Genomic DNA, 23,798 nt, shown 5'->3' on the forward strand with positions numbered 1-23,798 from the left:
GGCAAATGAGCTTCTTTCATGAACTGCGTAAAAGCTCTATTGGATTAGAGTTTAGGGTTGATGGAATCACGGGGACTAGCGCTTTCTTGATACGCTTTAACAAGGGCGCAGCCTGTAGGGAGCTTTCGAATCTTTCAGTGAGCATATGTTTGGGTTCTCGGAGAAGTTTGGTTAAAATCGGTAGATTTACTGCTGGGCAACTTTTCGCTTTTGACACAGACCAAGTGACTAGGCTGGTAGAGATTTAAGGCAGAAGGAGAACCAATCAGTTACGTCAAGCTAAATCTTTGTTGGGTGTCGGCCGAGGGATTTTGTGTGTTTGGGTGGATGGACAAGTGTTGGGCCGATGGGTAAGCATACATGTGTTTGGGTCCAGCCTAGGGTCTAGTTCTTCTAATTCGGTTCATCTGATGGTCCCTCTTGAACGTCGTTTAAGCCTTCTGTCCGTCTGTGTAGATGAGCCAGTATTAAGGTAGATGTGTAAGAAGGATATTGTGACCTTTAGTCGGAGTGGGTTTTCCATCATTCACTTGCGGTAATTGGATGAACTGAAGTGTTGTTCAGACTGTGTTGCCATACCAATTATCCGACACGTCACAAGTTTCCACCAACTGTTTTTGCTGTGGTGTGATGTAGAGTGATTCAGCTATTGGAAAACGGATCCTGCGAGGTCTTTGTACCGGAAACCACTCAAATTCTGTGAGCATGTGTTGGGTTACCCGTACTCGAAGGGGCTATATCATATTTAAGTGCAGGTTAATCACTTTGCTTATCATCCACTCGAGGCCGAATTGCTAAGGGTTCCGACAACTGGCTGGTTCAAGGCTTTCTGAAGTTTCGTGAGCTGATGAATCCGGTTGAGAATTATGAAACAGTTTTGATTAGAAGACTGAATCCATGTGTTTGTCTGTATATTTTGCTGTACACTATAGTGATCAAAGTGTACGTAACAATTTTTCTGTTATATTAGATCTTGTATCTTCTAATCATACAGCTGTGGTAGTGTACTCAAAGAAAGAGGTAATTTGGTCCAGGTCAAGCGACAGCTGGTGATTCTTTTTCTACGATGTGACAGTGCGAGCTGAGTTGGGTTGGGTTTAAGCATTCTACGAGCGCATCGGGTATTGTACCGATTTGTGAAGTTGATTCATTCATGAAATTCAATTACATATTGAAGTGGGGCGATGCTACAAAGTGTCCAACCCAGAAAGCTCACAAGTTCACCGAAGAATCTGCGACAATGTGTGTTATCAATGTAAGGTCATTTCGAGTAGGCGTAGGCCTAGTGAAGGCAGTCCGTTTCTCGTGGTTATTAAGTGGTTGTTACCCTGGTTACCCCGGCCAACAAATTATGCACCTAGACACTAGTGGGCCTAGTTCTCAAGGCATAACACACCACTCATGTATTTACTGAAACGCTTCAGCAATCATATATTACGTCAAGAACTTATGTTGCGATACCTCGAATATGATGCCAACAAAATCATGAGACAGATTTATATGGCACAGCAAGTTAGAAACGTCATAAACGATATATTCTGTTTGGTCATCTGGCGATATCAAAGTAATCGGCAAATGAGCTTCTTTCATGAACTGCGTAAAAGCTCTATTGGATTAGAGTTTAGGGTTGATGGAATCACGGGGACTAGCGCTTTCTTGATACGCTTTAACAAGGGCGCAGCCTGTAGGGAGCTTTCGAATCTTTCAGTGAGCATATGTTTGGGTTCTCGGAGAAGTTTGGTTAAAATCGGTAGATTTACTGCTGGGCAACTTTTCGCTTTTGACACAGACCAAGTGACTAGGCTGGTAGAGATTTAAGGCAGAAGGAGAACCAATCAGTTACGTCAAGCTAAATCTTTGTTGGGTGTCGGCCGAGGGATTTTGTGTGTTTGGGTGGATGGACAAGTGTTGGGCCGATGGGTAAGCATACATGTGTTTGGGTCCAGCCTAGGGTCTAGTTCTTCTAATTCGGTTCATCTGATGGTCCCTCTTGAACGTCGTTTAAGCCTTCTGTCCGTCTGTGTAGATGAGCCGGTATTAAGGTAGATGTGTAAGAAGGATATTGTGACCTTTAGTCGGAGTGGGTTTTCCATCATTCACTTGCGGTAATTGGATGAACTGAAGTGTTGTTCAGACTGTGTTGCCATACCAATTATCCGACACGTCACAAGTTTCCACCAACTGTTTTTGCTGTGGTGTGATGTAGAGTGATTCAGCTATTGGAAAACGGATCCTGCGAGGTCTTTGTACCGGAAACCACTCAAATTCTGTGAGCATGTGTTGGGTTACCCGTACTCGAAGGGGCTATATCATATTTAAGTGCAGGTTAATCACTTTGCTTATCATCCACTCGAGGCCGAATTGCTAAGGGTTCCGACAACTGGCTGGTTCAAGGCTTTCTGAAGTTTCGTGAGCGGTTGAATCCGGTTAAGAATTAAACAGCTGCACAGTGCTTCTCGGTCTTTTAGCATTGATTGGCTCCACTCACCAAATTTCCCAACCCCCCCCCACGACTTGTTGACCCCCCCCCACAGACTGGTGTAACAGTGTCGTCAACTCGTTCCAACTGACCAGCCAAAACTTGCGGCAAAAAACCTATAGCCTGTCAACTAAACTGACGCAAGATGTATTGTGCTATCCATACCCACCAGTAGTGACTTTGCTGGTCCCATGTACCCTGGTCCCGTCTTACCAAAGTGCTAATCAACCGCTGAATAGCTTTTCTGTGAATCTGCATGTGACGTCCAATTTTGTCGTTTTGGTGTAAATGAATCATGTACCCTGACAGGGTAACGCACAATGTAGCACAAAAAATCGTATGTGTTTCTCCCCAAACTGGACTTTGAAATTTTCCCGCTTAACTGCAGGGAAATCTGCATGTTGAAACAGCAGAATTTATTGGTCGCTTGATCAATGTATTTAGCAGAGACACCTTATCAAATCACTTATTCCCCAAAGGAACAAGCAGTTTTGTACTTCATAGGACAAACCATCGAGCTCTCAGTGGAGTCAAATGGTTTTGGGCAACTGAGTCCTTTCTGTCTCAAGGATCAACGAAAACCACGACGCTGTGTGAAACTGTAACCAGTCACGACTCTAGTGTGAGAACGCCCCATATGCTACAGCAACTAGGCCATTGAATGAAGGTAGATAAAAAACGGTAAGCAAAATCAGTCGTTTCCAAAATAGCTATAAACGTAACGACAAAGCATACGTGGAAGCTCTGTTGGGGACGCAAAGTGCATTGGGGGGCAGAAATAACTACCAGGCATCCAAGGCTACCGAGATACTGAATGTAAAGACTCTCGTCTATATCTCCAGTAGCACTAACAACAAAGAAAATAACTTGCAAAATAGTGCACGATATGTCACGTGATCATAACAGAGCTACAAGATCAGTTTGAAGAAATCATACCCAGTAAAACGTCAAATCATGTTTTGCGTGAGGTTAAAGCGAACGTCATACCAGGACACCACAAGAGTCTTGAGTTTCTATCTCTCTCTTCATAGTGAATGTCGGTGCCATTCACCTCGTGGTCCCCACTGTGCCTGGTTGGAGACGCTACAAGAGATGGCTGCCAACCGATGTCAGTGGCATTCTTGTTGTCAGTTCTTATCCAGATCGCCTGCGTGAATGTCTGGAGGTTTAGGCACCTCGGAATGATTGTGTTAAGCTAGCACTGAGTCCCTTCCCCGTCCACCCTTATTCTTTTCTTTACAATAAGGCTTTAGAATAAATTGTGGTTGTATGGCAGTGAAGCATCGGTGTTGAACACTGATGTCATGCTGTCGATGTGTGTACCACATAAGGGGGTTGTTGTACCGTTTTTGCTAAAATAATGATGCTATGTGCTTGAAACTGAATTTCATAGGTAATCAAAGAGACACCACCTTAAACTACATAAAGACCAGTGTTATAAAAACAAAAGGTAAAAGACGAATGGAATCGGACGGATAATTCACTACTCATATACTGTAAGGAATCGCTAGTCATATTTCACTGTACAAAATAGTTCGATGTAGGTCAACCTGCGTAAGCCAGGCACAAATAATCAGGGAGGCATTCGGGTGCTCGCAGTGGACTCAGCCACTCTTGCAGAAGGTGGAGCCAGGCTGGGGTAACTTAAACATTGCCAGCTAAATTTGGCTTTCAAATAGGTTGAACAACCGATCATTTATGGTCAGTAGATTACTAACATACATGAATGGCATGTTAGGTGCTGATCTTCGCCAAAAAGCATATCGTGAATGAACTTTGAAATGAACAGCATATGGAACTCAACAAAGCTATCAGAGTGAGTGAGTGTTGGAAGTAATGTATTAGTGTTCCTATAAGGGACCAAGTTGCAGAATATCCGTTTTGGGGAACGGTTCTTGTTGGCGTTTTAGTGCCCCGCTTCTAATCAACCACTGCAATCATTTGACGCAGAAGTGATCACTGAAATCATATCAGAATAATTTGAAACTTTTCCGTACGCTTCAAAACCAGTGGATTTAGAAGTGGGTTTCGATGTGCGGATAATACGGTTGTCCTGCTTGAAAGGGTCCTTCTCAAGACAGGACTTTCACAGAGATGACAGTATATCTCTCCCAGGAGTCGCTGATGGCGGTAATATTATTCCAAGCAACCAGTACTCTGAAATGTTCTATCCCCCACTTTATTGCACTGATGAACTAATATGTACGTTCGGCCCAAATAGACTGCTTTGTCCGTTGTTTTATAATGATCAATACAAATACATTACATACTGTGCTGTACATTGTGAGAGGCTCAATGGAGGTGACGTACAGGCAAGCCTTTTTATAGATTCCAACGTTTCTATCCACCTGTTTCCACAAATAACTTATTTAAAGGATTCTAGCGCACTCTGGGCTACCTCTGATGTAAAATTTACGTAAGACTAACCGCGTTATCAGGCAAGATTTATTTCACAGTACTGGACCCGGTCATTCAAAGATTGTTCCACCTGTTTTGAAATCCAGAGTCATTTCACGAGAAGAGGCGGCAGTTCTCCATAATTGTTTTCCACATGGTGGGTAGCACTATAATGACATTCAACAAAAAACAGTCGTATGCGAACTTGGAAGGGGGAAGTCTGTGATTATCGCATCCTGCTCGGGACTCTAGGTCGTATCAAATTTAAATGTACAAATAAAGAAATATTGTACAGCAAGGAAAACAAAATGCCAAGTTTTGGCGCGGGTATGTAACAATAGTCAGTTTAAAAAATATTGCTAAATTGCGTCGAAGAGACTATGGCGATTTTTTGATAGTAGGGGTTGTTTCTCTTTGGGCATAAACAAGATAGTTCCCAGAATAAGTGCCTTTTTGAGGATATTCATTACCGACGTCGAGTGTGCCTCAGTAGTGGAAGAAGGCATTCAGAAGTACCAGAGAGTTGTAGGAAGGGATCTCGAAGCAACTGATTGGCTGTGGCGCGTGCTGCTGGGCACGGTTCAGNATTGGCTGTGGCGCGTGCTGCTGGGTCACGGTTCAGCATCCGTTGAAGGAATTGGTTTAATAGTCTGGAAGACTGAACAAAATTCAGGAGAACATGGAGTCACGCATCCTTAGTTAGGTAATGGGAATTACAGAGGAAATCATCAGCATCCTGAAACAATTCCAACCCAAAAACACTCCGACTACCCCCACAGTTTTGTGGCGTCAGATTTTTCACCAATGGATATCGAGTGAAAGAAAAAAGTGAAAAATTCACCGAGATTTATTGTGTGCACTAAGTAAATTATTCCTTGCGCATGAACTTTATGCAAGCCCGGTTCAGGCTTCCTCGATTATTTGTGGGAAACACTGAAATAACCAGCCAGGCAACTTACCCAACAGCGTGGAGTCGGGAATCAAAGTAAGTGGTGGGAGGAGTCAAAGATTGAAAAAAGCCTAATGAATATGGCTGTGAAAATTTTGTGGCGGACATTTTCAGTTTTCTGTGCTCACAGCCTATTACTAATACCCTGAAAAGCCACTCATTCGAATGCGCCTCGCAAACCTACTAGAAAGGAGCTAATCGTATCCAGGATATCAAAAATCATGTTTCTGGCAAGAATAGAATAAGTTCACACTGCTTCCGACTAAATAAATCTTAGTGCGTATTTCTGACTTTGAATATTCGGAAGATAAAGCATGAGGTAAGTAAAAGACAAGCCTGCTTCATATTCTCTTGGTTTTGTTACCAAGTGAGAAAGGAGCTTCATTCTGATCATGGGAAGATAAATACCCATTTTATGGCAATTACCTTGGAGGACTCCTGAGAAGTAGTTCTCTTGCAGCGGAAACTCAGGAAAGCAACTGATTTTTAATTCGCTTGACAACCAAATTTCTAGGGGAATGGATCATTCATCTTATCTCACTCTCATACCGCCTACAACTTGTTATAGAAGAAAGCGGCGGTTTTTTCAACATCTTTTGTAATGCCAGTTAAATCACGATGAACCTTCATAATGCACGTATGTCCACATAAAAAATAATAAATATTTAAACTGGTGTCAAAGTATTATTATTTTTGCGTCTTTTATGAGACACTCTATATATACACAAAACCTTTATGGGTGTACTTTCTAGAAATCGTCACTGAAGGAGCCAACAATGAACTTTCACGGTTGAAGAGGGGTTATACCGTTTGACAAGAGATATCCAACCATTATAAATATAAGTGACTGCTCGAATCGCACTCGAGAGTTGGAGTATGCTCACTATGTACGCTCTCAAACAAAAAATGGACCAGCTATTATATATATATATATATATGAAAAATCTCTGAGAGCAAAATGAAAACAGCTGTGTACATCAGGGGTACGTCGAGGGATTTCAAAGGATTGCTAGTTGCACGTTGGGCAGTCGAAAACATTGAGTTTAGCAGTTATACAAGCCCATTGATGAACCTTTAAACAGACATGTCATCAAATTGTCCGGTCAGCGTGGGAATTAAGTTCGCCGCCTTCGTGGAATTAGCAACAAATTACCCCAGGTTTTCACACCTTGGGAGACATACGGGATAAATATTTTCGTCATCTCCGACCTGTCTGCCGAATGTACGGCACAAAATGTGACTGAGTGTTAAAATATGATCAGCTGCCACTTTGTCTTTAAAAGTGAAGAGCTAAGTTTCTTCAAAAACAAGCAGTCCACTAGGTACCTAAATTCAAATGTTTCATGCAATCTGACAGAACCAGGCAGTGTGTACTTTCCCACAAGACATGTGTGAAGCTTGGTGGTGTGTAGCCGATAGTTGATTGTGACAGATAATCTAAATCCACTCAGAGGACGTTACCGATCAGACTGCACAACAAGCAGTCTGCCTACAAATCCAGTTCTATGAACCAATACTGAAGTTGTAACTATTCTCTAAGGCAGCAGTCAGATGAAACGAGGGGATGTAGCTTGCCATTCGTGTGTTGCCGTTAACGCACCAAGGAAGAACTAACGCTACCTGTTGCAGACAAATCAGGGGTTATTTCTGCTGGGCCAGAAAGGTACTACTACTATGCTTAAGAATAACAAAGTTATGTATTGTCTCGATTATTTAAATGCCTAGAGTGGGCAACATCACAGAAATATATAAGCGCTGTCCAATCTTCAAAGAAACAGAATTATACTTGATCAGATTAATGCTGAATTAGTTTAGACCAATTTTACCGGAGGATGATGGTTGTATGCACCCTAAAATAGAAAGCGCTGACTTATCCAAAATACAAATGACTCAAACATAACATCTGTTTAGCTTAGCAAGACAGACAATAAAACAAACAATGTTTACTAGAGCCTTGTTCTTTGGTTCTTCAATCGCGAGAATCAATTATACAGTGCTAAACGAGTGGTCGAATTCAGAGCTCCAACTGTTGAGTGTGCAAGGAATGAAATCTTCAGGTGGCATCGAAGAAATAGCAGTTACTAAAGACATTTAGCAATTAAGTTCAGCATAAGTGAACATGTTCTCCATTGGGGTGAATTCTCATCTTTGGGAGTTGAACCTACCGATTTGAACAGAGCACATTATAAACATGCTACTAGTCGTAACAAAGTAGTTAGAAGTCAATGGGAAAGCGCTGAGGAGGGACCTTACTGAAGGGAAACCGATGGAGTATATAAAAGACCTTTCAGTGTTGAACTCACCCCTTTTAGCGTGCCTCTATGTTTCAGATTAAACCTACACAAGTAAGTACAGGGACAAAAGTGAATGTCCTCCGCGTTTAACTTAGGTATACATTCCGTCGGGTCATCGCCTTTTCGATTTATCGTTTACTGCAGCGGTAGTCATAATTCACAACATAGGAGCATAGTTGCGCTATCTAAAACATCATGCAGAAAGTCGAGGTTTCAGGAAGTCCCTTGGAGTTTCATAAAAATTCACATAATAATTATAAAGAACGCATTGGATTGCACAACGGAGGATAAACAAAATCTTGTAACTTCATAAACTTATTTGGATAATTTTTTTTACTGGGGAAGTTGTATACGAATTAGTTCGTGTTGCCAAAAATCTGGAAAGATGTTTCTCTTAAAAATTGCTCGTTTCGTTTCGTGAAAAATTGATCTCTAGTGGCTGTGGCTGACGCTCCAAACTGACCTCGAAGATAGCTATGTCAAGGATTCCATCAGTCAATCTTCTTTAACTGAAATAAGATGCAGGACCGAGATTTTTGACAAAAAAACGAGTACATTTTTTGAAGAGTTCTATTTTTTTTCCTCAACACTGCCAACATGAGCACACCGGCGTCGCAATGCGAGTCCTTAACCGCCTACTATCTTTGTGAATTCTCAAGATTTTCTCTTTGTGGTATTCCAAATGCAGTGAGGCTAGTCGAGTTTCATTCAATTTTTTGGGGAGCTATGACCTTGTTCATTAGAAAACCGCCACTGTCTTGGAATGAACTACTCAGTAAGCGCGATGGGTTGTAAATAATAAAATCTGGATAGGTACTCTGTGGATGGCAGCAAGATAGCTAGCCTTTATGGACATTTTGCCTTCTCGATTCGCCTTAATTACTAGGGTTTATACCATAACTACACGGAGTCTTTTGTAAGCGCTTGAACGGAACACCTTTAGTTTAAATTGAAATGTTTTCACCAAACATTATCTGCTGATAACTGAAGTTTTGGAAAAAATTGAGACCAGGTCATTATGTGAATTGGTCTCCATTTTAGATTGGCAGCAAACATAGTATTCATGTGAAACTCACATTCGGTAGCAGAATTAATTCGCATTATACTAGCACCATTGTCAATATCTCAAGTCATTCAGTTAGTATTAAATGACTAACGCCGGCATGAAAGGGCGAAATAAGTGACAAATGATAAGTGACTGTTGATATTAATATTGTTTTTCGCATTCATGGAGTAGTAATACAAAAAGTTTTGATCTTAGTATGAAATAAGTTCTTTCTTGTTTAAAATCAATTTTGAACCGTCCAGATGCAGTCAGTACTTGACCTCCAGTGCCTACTTTACGTTGTTCAGGATAACTATGCTGTTCTTGCGATGTGCTTTCTGGTTTTACTGATATTCGAGATCAGTAGAAATTTTGAGATAATTCGCTAACTGAGGCCCGAAATGTGGCTTATCGAGAGATGGAGAATCCTGTGAGTCTTTGGCATAAATTACTTGTTATGAACTTCATTGGAAAGTGAACTCTCTTTGAAGGAGTTCATTCTTTCCAGCCGACTGCTTCACTTTCAGTGGAATGACCATACTCTGAAAACAGAGCGCTATGGGTACAAATGAAAACGCAGGTGACCAAAGACGCATCACAGAATCCTGAGCCCGAATGCCGAATACCGTGTGCCGATTTTTTGTGGGTGCATAGTGCACACCACAGCTGACACGCTACGGACCTTTGAGAGTTTAGATGTCAAGGAGAAATAGTGGGGACTAATTACAGTGTTTTTTCAGTCAGTCCAAAAAGTGGCAGGTATTTTAGGTTTTGAAACCCCGGGCATGTTAACGGCTGAACTAACACATCCAAATACAGGTGGGTACACTTGAGATTCGCGATCTACGTTTACTACCAGCAACTTTTGATGTGAAATAATTTTGAGGAAATTCAAGAGCGTTCCTCCTCGGGCGGACTGACAGTTTAGCGTTGATTAGAAGACATTTTTGTGTCGAGGTTTCATTGCACCACAACTGGATAAAGCTCTACAAACGAAACAAAAGTTATTTCAACTTCAGCGGTGTTTTTTGGTGGTATTTAGTTTTGCATTGCGCAGACTGACGTCAAATCGTGTGACCAAGTATGATGAGCGCACAGTTATGACCGAAATATTCAGGCCTATGAGCATATTTCGGTCGATATATCTACGAGCAATACTAAAGTCATTCGGTTAGGTGCAATTGCAAATATAAAGAGCAAAGGCGGAACCTTTCGGTGTTGCGCTTTTAGCGTAGAGGAGAAGAATATTAGCTCTAGTCTATCAGTTAACAATCATATTAGAACATTTATCAAAATCTCACTCATTCTGTTCAAAATAAGAGTTTCTCTTCGAAAACGTGGCTTTTCTACCACCTACTAAAATGAAACATGCTGTGCACAGGTCTTCCTATACCACCTGATTGCGATGAGTAGCATTAGGGAAGTGGCAGACGAACAAAAATAACGAGTTACATTGAACGATTAATGGTGGGCTCGCAATACTATTAAGGATGGAGTGGATCTCCAATGCAACCTCTCCGCTGCTTTCTGGACAGTAATAATAACAGGTTTGCCATCAGCAATTAGTTATTCCGACGGAGTGTCTTTGATTAACATTGACAGAACGCAAATTGACGGTATTCTCTTCACTCGTCTCCCAGCATCGGGATCTCTGCATTATTTACAAGCCAAAAAACCCTGCAGGATTCTGAAATATTAATATCACCATAAGGATGGATGAAAAAAGCCACCATTGTCGTTTGTCGTAAGTCTACACGGATGGGTCCGTGAGATAATTTTCCCAGCTTCTGTCAACTCTTTTTGAAGTAATCTTTAGTCTGAACTCTATTCGATAGAAGAGGAGAAAGTTGTGTTCCTGATAACTCACTTGAATCAAAGCCAAAGTTCTACATACTTTGTAACTAAACTAAAAATTCTGTTTTGTATGAAAGCAAAGTTCATTATCGGGCTAGCGTGAAATCCTAATTAATTGGATAAGTGACCAGACCTTGCACAGAAAGCTTTGCTGGCAACACCTTACCCGTGATGGACAATTTGACCCAAATCATTCTATCCTGCTGTATCAACCTCCCCCTAGAAGAAACGCGTATAAAATTTCCACCATACTTTCAAGGTGTATGCGCAAACTTTATTCACACAATGCTTTTTGCACCTGAGCATCTGCTACTGATTTTCTAGTATCACTATGTGCCTTTAGAAATCTAGCTGAGCTAACCGATGATGTTGAATTTTGTATACCCCACATCTTCATAAATAATTCAGTTGGTCTTCTCAACAGTTATAGATTAGCTGAAAATTCTCTATTTACTTTGCAGATTCTGATGGCATGCGTGTCTGGTTATGTTTCAAGGAATTGTGCCTACAGGAGGGACTTTCAGGTGATTTTGCGAAAGAGATCATGGGTTTTACTCGTTAACGCGATAAGAGTTCCGTGATGGATCAGGTCATAAAAATGGTTCTCAAGCCCACAGAATATCGTAACAAAATTTAGGTTAGAGCAAAGGACTGACTAATATCAGGGACTACATCTACCTGGTGAACTTGCAGAAACCGTGTGAGTAGTGTGTCACGTCTAATGTTGAACACACCTGCTACTCACTCGACGGCTAAAGTTCCGCTGTGGTTGTATCTGAATTTTAAACACCAATACTAGTGAGAGGAAGAAGGCCTTCGCTGCGGAGCTATTTATTAGGAAATGCCAACTGACCGGTTGCAGACCATTGGGCAGGGAAGCAAAACTCTAATTGGCATCTTGTTTACAAAAACTGGACATCCATCTTCTCCTGAACGCGTCTTCTTGAACTTTCCTGGAGATTAATTGACTCCAATCATTCCTCGCTCAAATCCAAGCAAATACCACAAAGTGACTCCACGGATTCCGTAACGGGTCTTTCCTTTTCAAAAGACGCAAAGCGAAATTCCACGCACGATACATACTACTCGCGTGCCTCCCCATCAGTAGTATCACCGCTACTCTGGTAAGATAATTCTCTTAATGATGGTTCTCAGCGGTTGCATCAGAGGTCATGCAACTGCTGATATGAGACTAAATTGCATTGAACTGATCAAAGGCTATCATTAAAGACGTAAACAAACAAGCAGGTTGATGTTCAGTAAGGGCGATTTTAATGGACAACAAACTGGCCAAAAAGGCTTCCACTGTTTTGGGACAAAGTGGAACTCTGGTTTTTGTGACAGGCGTGATCGACCTGGAACTTTGAAACAATTGAAGAATTATAATGCTGAGTTTTATGCTGCACAGCCTTTAAATTCCACACCTAAACTTATAGCACAGGAAGAAAAGCCGAGTTTATTTACTGTTTATTCATTCTACCAGGCAAATATCGAACGAATTGCCTAAACTCAGCTGCAAGTCAGGTGCCATGAGAAGGATGCAACAAAGAACTAAATGAATGAGATATGCATCTGGAGTATCTCGCTGACACCTGTGTAATTTTCAAATGACTGTACCTTATCATTTACGAACAGTGTGAATTACGAGTAGTGCGTGGGATTAATGAAAAAAAGGGAACTAAGCATATCTGAAGAAAATTCAAGAGGGTTGAGCTTAGACATACTCTGTCAGACAATTTTCAGGAATCCTTTAGGTAATGTATTCTGTTCCTCTCTGTCGGTCCAGTATGAAGTCTTCCTCCGTATTTCTAACTTATCACTAAACAGTACACGTGCGAAAGCTGATTCATAAATTTAAAGCGGAGTAGGCGGGAAGTCACTCCAGCAGAACTAGTTAGCATAAAAATTATGCCATTGATTGTTCAGTTAACGCAAAATATACTCTAGCGGATGATTTTGTATTTTTCTTCAGTACTACAGCACAGGTTACACATTTTTCCATTTATGAAGTCTGAAGTCTGTTGACTGTTATCGGATCCTTTGAGGACTGGTTCTCTACCAATAATCAGAACCCAGTGCAGAAAAGCGCTTACATGAATAAACGTGCCATCAAGTAATGGGGTGTGGCTTGCTGCTGAGTCATTCATAAAACGAAGGGTGCATGTTTACGTGACAGATTGCAACCATCGTTCTCTGTGTTCCATTGCCTGTGTGTACAGTGGGAATGTCCAAACATACAAAACTCCACCCTTATTGTTGGACAAGACCTTACGCACACACGACATAAATTTGGCGTAGTTAGGCAGGTGAGGTACCCGTGGTTAAATCGGTGGGGGTAAAGACTCAGCGATTAAGGTTCAGAATGTAGCCAATGCGATCAGTGTAGGCCACTGCTGCGAAACTGTCGAATCTATGTGTATTATTATTCATCTAACGTAATGTATGTGCTGCAAAGCTATTGCAATAGGCGGTAGTATTTTTACCACACTTTTGCATTGTTCTACAGCATGAACGCAAGGTGGTTTGTTTCTTTCTGGAATCTGTTCCAAGCGCATGGTCTTTCGACCATGTGAACTTTGGAGCTAGGTGTGTTATACCAGGTCGGCATGTAAGAACAGAAGTCGCCACAAGACGATGAATCAATTCGTATTCCTCATAGGTCGACATAACTTGTCAGAATATTTCACATGCGTAGATCGAATATAATCAATAAATCAATACGCGCGGACTGTGTTTATACCATGGACTACAACACGGTTGAAGATTACTAATGTAGCGCGAAATTACACGGTTAACCAGATTTTAGCTTCATCCAATCTGTTCCCCATATGTGTTAGATTACAACTTAGGCAAGGTGAGGGGAAATTCCCAATATGGGTTTTCGCACTGACAAGAGAATGTTTTTTACCAATGAGGGCGAAACAGCTGCAAAACGAACACTGACGGGACCAGTAGGGAAGCAGTGGAGTGGTCCTCTCGATTGATGACGTTTGTCCGTGCCTAATACTTGATACTAATATATTACCAGTTAGTCCTCAAAATGGAAAAGAACCATTGTGAATGGTCCTCGTAGAGTTGAGTTATGATAGAACTGTGTTTCTTACATTGAGCAGGGTTCAGAGAGTCTTGATAATACTATGAGAGACCAAATGAAGTGGTCACCACGTAGAGGAGTGATTGTCGTATACAAAGTACTTTAGCTGTACGGTGCCTACCTGATGAGCCCCAAAGGGGGTGAAACGGGTCGTGGGCTGTCGAAGAATTTTCAGCAACCTAATGAGTACTGCATTGAACATATACTCGTAGTGCGATATCTCGAATATCGTAGTAGCGATTGAGACATGAGGCGGCCTGGTGCAGCATATTCCGTTGCCTGGAGGCATCACGAAGGAGAGATTCAGCTGGGTTCCATCGGAGTCTCCCGCGAAACCAAATTTGTTTAGAAATGAGTGTATATAGCTACTTTAGCAATAATTGCCCTGCAGAATGAGAGAAAAGGGCTTTCTTTTCCTTCCAGTTGCTTTCCACTGTTCCTTACTTTAGATTGTGCGGTTAGTCATCGGAAAAACACCAAACAAACGCCCCTAGTTATAGGGCAACATGACAAACTGAATAAAACAGTAGGCGACCAAATAGGTCTGGCACACGACCTGGAAAAAACAAGCAAGTGCGCCTTGTGGAAAAATAAGTATTTTGCGCAGCATCTCTGATTTGTATTTGTGTTTGCTTATGGTAAGTCGGACTATTATTTTACATCTTTCTACGTCAGCATTACTCCTCAGTTCTTCCAACTTCGTTGTCCGAGGAACCACACTTGATTAGGTGGACGAGATCAAGAATGGAGTACTGAGTAGTGGAGATTTGACTGCAAATGTTAGGATTCAGTTGTAGTTGTAGATGATTATAGGTTTGCTAGCGTGGTAGGTTTGTTTTGACTGCTGAGTTTAAAATCCCACCAGAATCCTCTCCTCGGAATTGCAAAATATGGGAAAATGCTATTTTTGTGCGTGAACAGATGTGTAATTCCTTAACCCGGATCATGATGTATCTGTTGGGTGACATACCTATCGGTGACATATTTCCTCCGGATATTTAATTTTGGTATCGAATATGTTTCCATACAAATATCTTTCGTTCCATCGTATGAAGCTAAATGTGTTTTGTTGCGCATTGGCACGAAACTGGACAAATGTAGGTAATGTTTCATCCAAGTGCACTTCCGGCGAATCAACTCACGAAGAAGGTTTAGGTGAATAACAAGAAGAGCAACTCTGTTACTCGTCTCATGCTCCGCTGTTCACTTGATGTGTGAGTGTGTGGCGTTCCGATACGGCTCCTGTTAGTGCTCCAGAGTTTCTTGTACTGATCAGATGACCAATAATATACCATCGTCGTGCCTTTTGAGGGATATCACATGTTGAATGAGATATTCCATCCGCATTTCAATGCTAGCCAGTAGTATGTGGGTTCCCAATGGCGACAACTTCAATTGGTTTGTAATACTGACCATGGAAGCCTAAACTGAAACATTCCGTGCAAAGCTGGGGATATGATTCAGTTTGATTTCTACTATTTTGTGGTTCATGCTGTTGGTAAAGCCTGAGATTTCATGTAGCGGCAAACTGAGAAGCGAAGGTGAGATGCTCAAACCTGTGAGCAGCTGAACAGCAATCGACGCAGAACGTCTAACCTTGTTCTGCACCCAGAATGTCAGTTCCAGGTCGCAAGGTCAATATTGCAAACAAATTGAAGGGTTCACAGTCGGAAGCCTACTTGATTCCGTCCCAGCTGACATAGAAATGTCAGCGAAGAGATCAATGGGCGGACGAAATGCTACAAGTGACATCTAGTTGATATATTTTGATCACAAGAATGATACCTCGAGCTGTTCCAAGCACTGAACACCGCTCACTGAAACGTCACCGTCAAGGCGATTGTTTTTCGGAATAACTCGGTCAGTTCTTCTATATTCTCATAATACACACACCTAAAAGATCGATCTTTGTTAAACGAATTATGCCTGTAATACAAAGGTTTCCGACAGGGAACAAACCAATGTAAAATCACAATGGCTGATTTCCTGCAGAGAATTTGTGAACCTTTTGGAACCTAAACGTTTGCTCGCAATAAAGTGAACCCGTAGAGCATCCTCAAGGCAGTCCTTTTGAAATAGATCTTCTCTCGAGGGGATTTATCAAACATCTAGCTTAGTTATTGATTTCACAAAGAATTCTCTATGATTGTTTTACATCAAAATCCTGTCTAACAATCCGCATCCTTCTGGAATTTTAGTCCTGCACAGTAATCAGCAAAAGTGGAATGTAAGCTGGTTTTCAATCCCCAATGTTCTGTGCTATTTCAATAATGAAATCTGCTATTGTTCAATATTTTTTCATGGTCCCTAAGTTAGCCTGGTATTACTTGTAATTCGCTGTCCAGTCCTCCTTGGGTTTAGTTGCTTAGTGGTTTTCAGTTGAACCAGCAAGCAGACGACACTGTCTACGATAAAGTAGTAAACAAAACTTCGTTGGTGTTTTGATTAAATGTCATTCCCTGCTAATCCAAAGAAAACGCCTAAAGGGGATCAACAGTTATTTCATAGTTGTGTTAGGATGAAAAATATAGGATTTTCCAAAACTGAACAAAGTGACGAAACACTTATTAGTAAGCTCGGATTATCAGAATAGTGCGGGTTTGGACTACCACAACTTTCCAAAGTTCCAATTCTTATTGCTTTAAAGCGTCATCCAGTTAGTGAGTTAGGTTAGCTGCCCACAGCGTTATTCGGTGATGGAAGTATCCCATCTGCGCAAGTAGTTCGCATGTTAAAAACAGTCAGTGGTGATAAGTGTTAAAAAATGAACCTGAAACAACTGTTCTAACCTAAGGGGGATAACTATCCTACCCATCCTAAAGCGAATAATGGCTTCCCCAATTTTGAGTCGCCTAAATTCGGGTCGTGAAAAAAAAGCCCAAGAATAGCACGCAGGACTTCAACTTTGAAGGAAGTACTGCAAATCGAAACTAGTGGCGCATGCCACTACAGCTAGTTGCGGCTTTCTTCCACTGCAAAGGAGCCTTGAACTCTGGATAGAGGGGTTCTCCATTTTCTTGAGCAAACTGGGATCATCTTGGAATTCGTAGACATACTTCTTGCCCGACATCGCGGACTACGGACAGTTCGGTTGTTTGTTTGTCTGGTGCTCTGCTTGTCGTGCTTGACTTGCACGAGTCGTCACAAATCATAGCCACCCACCATCGGCCAATAAAACCACGAACATTCACGAGATTCACTTTCCTCCGCGTATAAAAGAGGTACAAAATGACTGGATTCTGAACCACTTGGGGGTCATAAAAGCGGACAAAAAGGAACGATCGAATGGGATCAAAGAAAAACTGCTAATACTACTAAACAGAATGTCATTCGATCAATAAATCAGATGCAAGAAAACTGAATGCAACGGACAAATCGTGACGGAAGGACCGGAATGCCAAATAGGCGAACCGATTAAACGTAAGGAAATGATGATAGCGTGAGGGGAGTTCGGAATATTAATTGAGATTTTGTCTTGCTAGTGAGGCCAGTCTGTGCTGAAAAGTCGAGAGGCACTGTAGAGCTGTTTCATCATGACTGGGAACCACCAAGGTTGCCAGCTCACGGAACACAGTGAGTTTCACATCAGCGACCTAACGGCCGGTAGTTGAACAGTTAACCATTAGGGTACAGGCGACTGAACAGCAGTGTAATTTGCTCTCATCAAATAAATGGAGCTACAGCGCTATTCATATTCCAATTAATATACATTTGAAAGCCATCACGCAACCAACCAATCACGTTAAATTAATGAAACAGTACTTGAAATTTGTATAGGCATGGACAGAAATGGTGACGTTATCGGTCCATTCCCGCACTGACGATGCACCTATCCTCGACCGCTGTCTAACATTCTGCAGTCCATTTGCCAATCTCGACAAACGGAAAACATTAGACATGCATTTCTTTCCACTCTTTATTGCAATACCTCCCTGCTGGGCTATGGTTTACGTGATACTATTCAATTGATGCTTCTGACCTTGATCAGAAGCCAATATTAATTGTTGTTTACGCCCATGACGAAAAGCATGGCTCTTTGAAAACTGATAACCTCATTGCAGGAAACCAGCGAACATGTTGATAACTCCTCAGCGTATACCTGGACAGGGTACAGTTTGAGTTCTAAAGGGATTTGAACTGTATTAGGAGTTCGAGGCCAAATTTGGCTTGGATCTTGTTAAGCAGATTACGCGTCATGTGGTGTGTACCATGTGAAATTTAATGTCAAAACACAACGTAGTGAAATAAGTTTGTAGAAAAGTTTGTCCAAGGCATTCAAAACGCCGGATTATAACATCGTATCCCACTACGGTGTATGTTAAAATTTGATATTTTCAGATTTTCAAGGTATTGCAAAGATGGGCAGGCTAGTGGGTAACCTTAGATTAGAACGTCAACGTCTGTGACAATCGCAAAATAACAAGTCTCTGCTAAGTGACTTTGAGTGACATTGTGACTTAGTGCAAATAATTTGACAGTAAATTATCGCCCCGAATAACCCTCCATCATGCCGGTTCCAAAACATATATGTTCAAATAATCAAAGTTTCTCCACTTAGCTCCCATGCCGAAATCGAATACAAGTTCCCAGAGAAAGAGAGTAGCTGGTGACTGGATTATTCTAACGATACACTCTATTGGATTGATTGAACTTACACTCATTAGGAAAGCCAGCCAACTGTAATCAAGTACCTCTTCGTTCCAAAGTTTCATTCTCTATTACTGGTGTTTCAAGAGTAAACTTGTATAAAAAAAGAATAGATGTACGGATGCACTGTAAACTGCTTTGCCAGACATACTTTGTGGGGATTGGCCAGATGAGGTACTGCATCCGTCTGGATTCTTCGCATCACTCTAATCGGAGGCTCATTGAAATATGACGGTTCGCCATCAACCATCTCAATAAGAAGCACTCCCATGGACCACACATCAACCGAAGTTCCATATGGTTTTCGGCTTATAACTTCAGGGGACATCCAGTAAGGGGTTCCGACCAGACTTCTCCTCCGCAACACTTGCTCGGTCAGCTGTGAATGAAAAAATGCGCGATATATGTTTCGGCTGTTTTCATTCGGTTTAATATGGTGTAGGTTTGCGCACTATTTCCACGGTAGGACAGAGTTTACTGCAACCCAGAGCGCTAAATACATGAAGCCCTCCATTGTGAACCAACTTCACTCTCGCTTACCATGGTATCGTGAACTCGGAAGTTTGAATTCTAAGACTTGTCAACGTACTCTTTGGCGAGCCAGTTAGTACGACGTAATGAATAAACACGCGAAGGTAACCCGAACCTGAATACTCACTTGTGCACAGAAGCCAAAGTCGGATAGTTTCACTTGCCCCTTGCTAGACAGTAAGATTGAATCGGATTTAACGTCACGATGAATGATGCCATGGTCGTGCAGGAAAGCCAGCGCTCTGAGCACTGATCGGCAGACAGTGGCGATTTGTTGTTCTGACATACTGTTAACAGAAAGGAGTAAACAAACTTAACAAGTAGCAGAAAATTGAAATAAATTACAAACAAGAAGTACCGGTCACATATCACGCCTTGGTTTAATAACGGTTCACATGCGTCCTGGCGTAAGAATCTCCTTCAAAAGCCTGAAAGCGGCTAACACAGTAAAGGTTTTTCCAATGCTCCAATGTTTCTTCTTTTTTAGACTGAGCTCCTAGACGCTGAAGGCCAGAAGCATTGGCTTTGAGATTGAAAGTTGAAGCTTTTTTTTGCAAAATTTACCATAATTTCCTTCACAATGGTTGTTACGTAGTGAAAACTGTGTGGTTTGTTTTTGGAAAGCGTAGGTCGTAAAAACCTATATGCTCAATACCACTCCCTATAACTAAAATACGTGTCTTTCCTAAGTTGACACCTTATCAAAGTGTTTGAGAAATCACCCCTATTTGCTTCTGTAGGTAACATATCTTGGCCATACTGTAGCCCATTTCTGGGTGATTTACTTAAGCTTACATTATCGATTACCTTATATTGAATTTATCCAGCTCAGTCAAATATAATTCCCCATTTCTACGGTCATTTATGATCGATTTTGGTGCCTGGATCAATTATCACAACTTAGGCCACAATATTTCGATCTGGTACGTAACCTTGAAAATTTACTAGTGTATCAATCGCCTTCCGGAAGGAAAACCCCGACCAAAGAAAAACCGGTTTAGTTAGGACAAGCGGTGCTACCGAACGCTTAATTTATGACAAGCTGCTGCCAAGGGGTTAGCATGAATTGCTCATTCCAACGAAAATGTCACAGAGCGCACAATATTGAAAAAAAACTTGATTGTTTAAGTTACCAGATGGACATGAAAACAATATGCAATGGTTTTCGCTCATCAGAGATGGTCGCTTGAACTAATATAGCGCGAACATGAATTCAGTTAGCTCTGTCGGGAAGCGTGACAACCGTGTTACTTGGCAGTCTACTGAGTCGAATTGACGGGTTTTAGACTGTCAAGATGAAGAATTAAATTGCTAAGATATGGTAATCCGACGTTCTTTGATTTTCGTCATTCTTTCCATGTTACTTGTGAATACGTCTTCTTATCTTCCTGTTTGATGGTTCTTGTGCGAGTTCAGGTAGATGTTCTGGATGATGAGGGCTAACGACCCTCATTAGGTTGCGCTTGCGTGTAACTCACGGATGTGTAGGAATACTTATTTTGTAAAATCCACTTAAAAAATGTGGAAGCTGCCGAGCCATCGTACTGACTGTTGCTTTCTCAAGTCTTCAGACCCTAACTAATCTTTCGTTCCCTGTATCAGCCATCTTGACGCCCATATTGATAATTTCAGTACTTTTGTTTTCAGTGTGTCATTAGCTTGAATATTTTGTCACCGGCTTGTCGGCTATTGCAACAAACAAACCAGAAGGCCATAGCCATATAATTCCACAACATTTGGTTGCGAAAATTCGTCCAGAAACTCCATTCATCAGGAGAAGTCGCCGTGACTCCCACGGATTTAGTTTACTGGTGCCGTATGGTATCAAGTGTCACGACCGTCAAGTTCAGTGGTGATGACAGGTACATTGTGATATGCAGCTCGTGTGCTTAAGAAGAAACATTGCTTTAGGCGGTTCGAGGGTTGTGAGTGACTGTGACGAGTTGAGAATTGGATTTTCAACGTATATGCCAGTTGATGGTCATAGATATCACGGATAACCATGTACTAGAAATACACACTGGTACCCGACTGTCGTCTAATTAAGTTGGGTCTGAGCCAACGGATGACACAGCTACACAGTTGGTTGAATAGTGGTAAATCGTCGCAGTCCTCGCTGACTCCCAACGAAAGCACAGATCACGGTGCAATCAATGAAGTCACAATGTATAGTGCACAACAAGAGAACAGCTAAGATCTTAGATACTAAATTTCATGCATTCCAGTGTTTTTTTTTGTGCATTGGACTGCCGTGTGGATCTTTTGCACTTCCAAATAATCTTATACAGGTTAAAACTCAGTAGTAGCAACGCAATGGACTCAGCCAGACAAAATTTTAGGATGCATTCAATACTCAAGGAATTCGGAGCTTATTTAACTTTTAGCAAATATAACCCCTTTAAAAGAATTAAAACTAGATGAAAGTTTTAGAAATAAGAAAAAGACCACGCAGTGCCGAATATGTCAGTCCTGTCCATGATCACTAAAGGAGCGAACTTTCTAGACATAAAACTCCGCACCGCCAGGACTCGGCGGTTAAATGTACGCAAGGTAATCTAATGTGAGTAAGATATTGAAGGTGAAAAGATAGAACTATCTCTACGACTAGCATATTTGAATTTTTGGGCCTAGTCACGAAAATTTTCACTGTCACTTGAGGGCAACTTTCGATGGACTTAGATCAAGCCACACACATATAATGAGTGGCATGGAACGCGATGAGTTTGATTGTTTAAAGATCTGCGCCAGAGAGTGTGGCCCAGGGCAAAATACTTCATCGAGATGTTTAGATCTACTTACCAACTTTCTGGGACAACTGTTTTCCTCTTTAGCTACTGTGCAGTCAAACGCTTATATGAATACCACTGTTGTCAAAAAAAGTTATACGCTAGATTAAGTGCATCCATATTGTGATCCTGCTGCGAATCACCTGCGACAAACAAACGGTGAACATTTGTACTGTCCACAGGCATCTTAAGCATGGGGAAAGTTAGCGAAACTCCACTACGCAGGTGAGCCTAAAATCGGTAAGCAGAATTTAACGAGAGAATACCACTTGAATCCGAACTTGTACGCGATCCCATGAAGACTATTTACAATCTACTCTAGTCTTCTCACTTTCAGTGTGAGACAAGTTTGGTACTGGGGCTCAGCAAATCTGCGTTATCTGAATAGAATCATATTGCGTGATAGACGGTAAATATGGCTCTCACACTGTGGAATCATTAAACGATATTTCAGCACAAGGTTCTGTGTGATAGCGAAATCCATTAATTGAATTCATTGCTGTTAGGCTGTATCGGACTACTACGGAATCACCACATCTGGGGGAGACGAAACGTAAAAGAACGCTTTGTTCGGCCTATGAAGCCCATTTCAGTAGCAAAACAACTCTCTGGAGAGACTGCTTTCTTTCGGCCATTTGTAGTAGTCACTCGAGAGCCGACGACTGTAAGATTTCATCTTTCAAAGGATTTGGCTCTTGATTGGTCCGCTCAAGTGGTATTCGAAGGGCTGGGAAGGGCGGCATAGTTGTTCCAACTCTAAAAGCTCCCCCTTTCAAAATGTGGTCTTTTAAAGTCCGCAACGACCGAGCAAAGTGATTCAATCCAAAAGCGGATTTCTACAATAGGAGCGTTAGAAGCTGTGAAAACTATGTTAGGTGATCTCCAGCAAATCAGGAAGCAAATTGTCATATACCAACAGTTGTTTCGTGTGCAAACAAATAAAAGTCCAATGCACGAAAAAACATCTTGGTTTTTTGGGACGGTATTCGGGGCACGGTGATAGTGAGAATGTTCTCCATAACCGATGGAGAGTAGCGCAAATTATTCCAAATCCTCAATTCAGGATAGGTAAGGCAGGTGCAAATATCACCGGGAAGTCATGCCTGTAATTTTTGAATTGCGAGCTAATTTACTTCCTAGATGACTGCTATCAGATAATGATTGTGGCATGCGGAACAGAAAGGAAGCCATGAAATTTTTGAGAGGAAGTTCTTTCGACAAACGGATCACACACCATGTCCTGTCATTCAGTGAGTGGCGTCAAATGTCCGCTGGGGTACGAGGGCATATATTTTCAATGTTACTGTGTAACCAGGTGTGCTGCTATGTTTATGAGAGTATTTTCAATAGTCTTGACCATGCAGTCAACTTATTAGATTGCTCGTGTTTAGTAAACTTTGCGGTATTGGTTGATAAGATAAATAATTTTGATACTAATGGGACATATGAAATCCTGAAATTCAACTACGGAGGGGACGAAGGTGTTGCATAGCTGACTGTTTAGATTTGATACATTCCTCAGGTTAGATCCAGATTGTGTTGCTATTTATTTTGCCAAGTTTCCACATACTATACCACCAGAGTGGTATTTATTCTACCTCATCTTCATCACCATCATGGATGGTAATAACCGAGTCGTAGAAACTGGTGCTTGGCTCCAATGCAAACTTGGAATCCAACGGGAATCTTCACAAAGGGTTGAAGAATATTGGACATAGTTGA

At 41.5% G+C, this 23,798-nt stretch overlaps 1 protein-coding gene across 1 annotated transcript in view; it reads right to left on the reverse strand.

The window, feature by feature from the left end:
* Positions 1-4,922: 4,922 nt before the first annotated feature.
* T265_10176 (hypothetical protein) overlaps positions 4,923-23,798 on the reverse strand; it is a gene marked incomplete at both ends in the record, with an annotated part of 106,892 nt that continues 88,016 nt past the window's right edge. Inside the window, 3 exons of the mRNA XM_009176469.1 lie at positions 4,923-5,534; positions 18,911-19,138; positions 19,418-19,577. Of these exons, the coding sequence (XP_009174733.1) occupies positions 5,343-5,534; positions 18,911-19,138; positions 19,418-19,577 (580 nt within the window). The remainder of the gene's footprint in view (positions 5,535-18,910; positions 19,139-19,417; positions 19,578-23,798) is intronic.

Source organism: Opisthorchis viverrini (assembly GCF_000715545.1).
Source record: "Opisthorchis viverrini unplaced genomic scaffold opera_v5_340, whole genome shotgun sequence".
NCBI lineage: Eukaryota > Metazoa > Platyhelminthes > Trematoda > Opisthorchiida > Opisthorchiidae > Opisthorchis > Opisthorchis viverrini.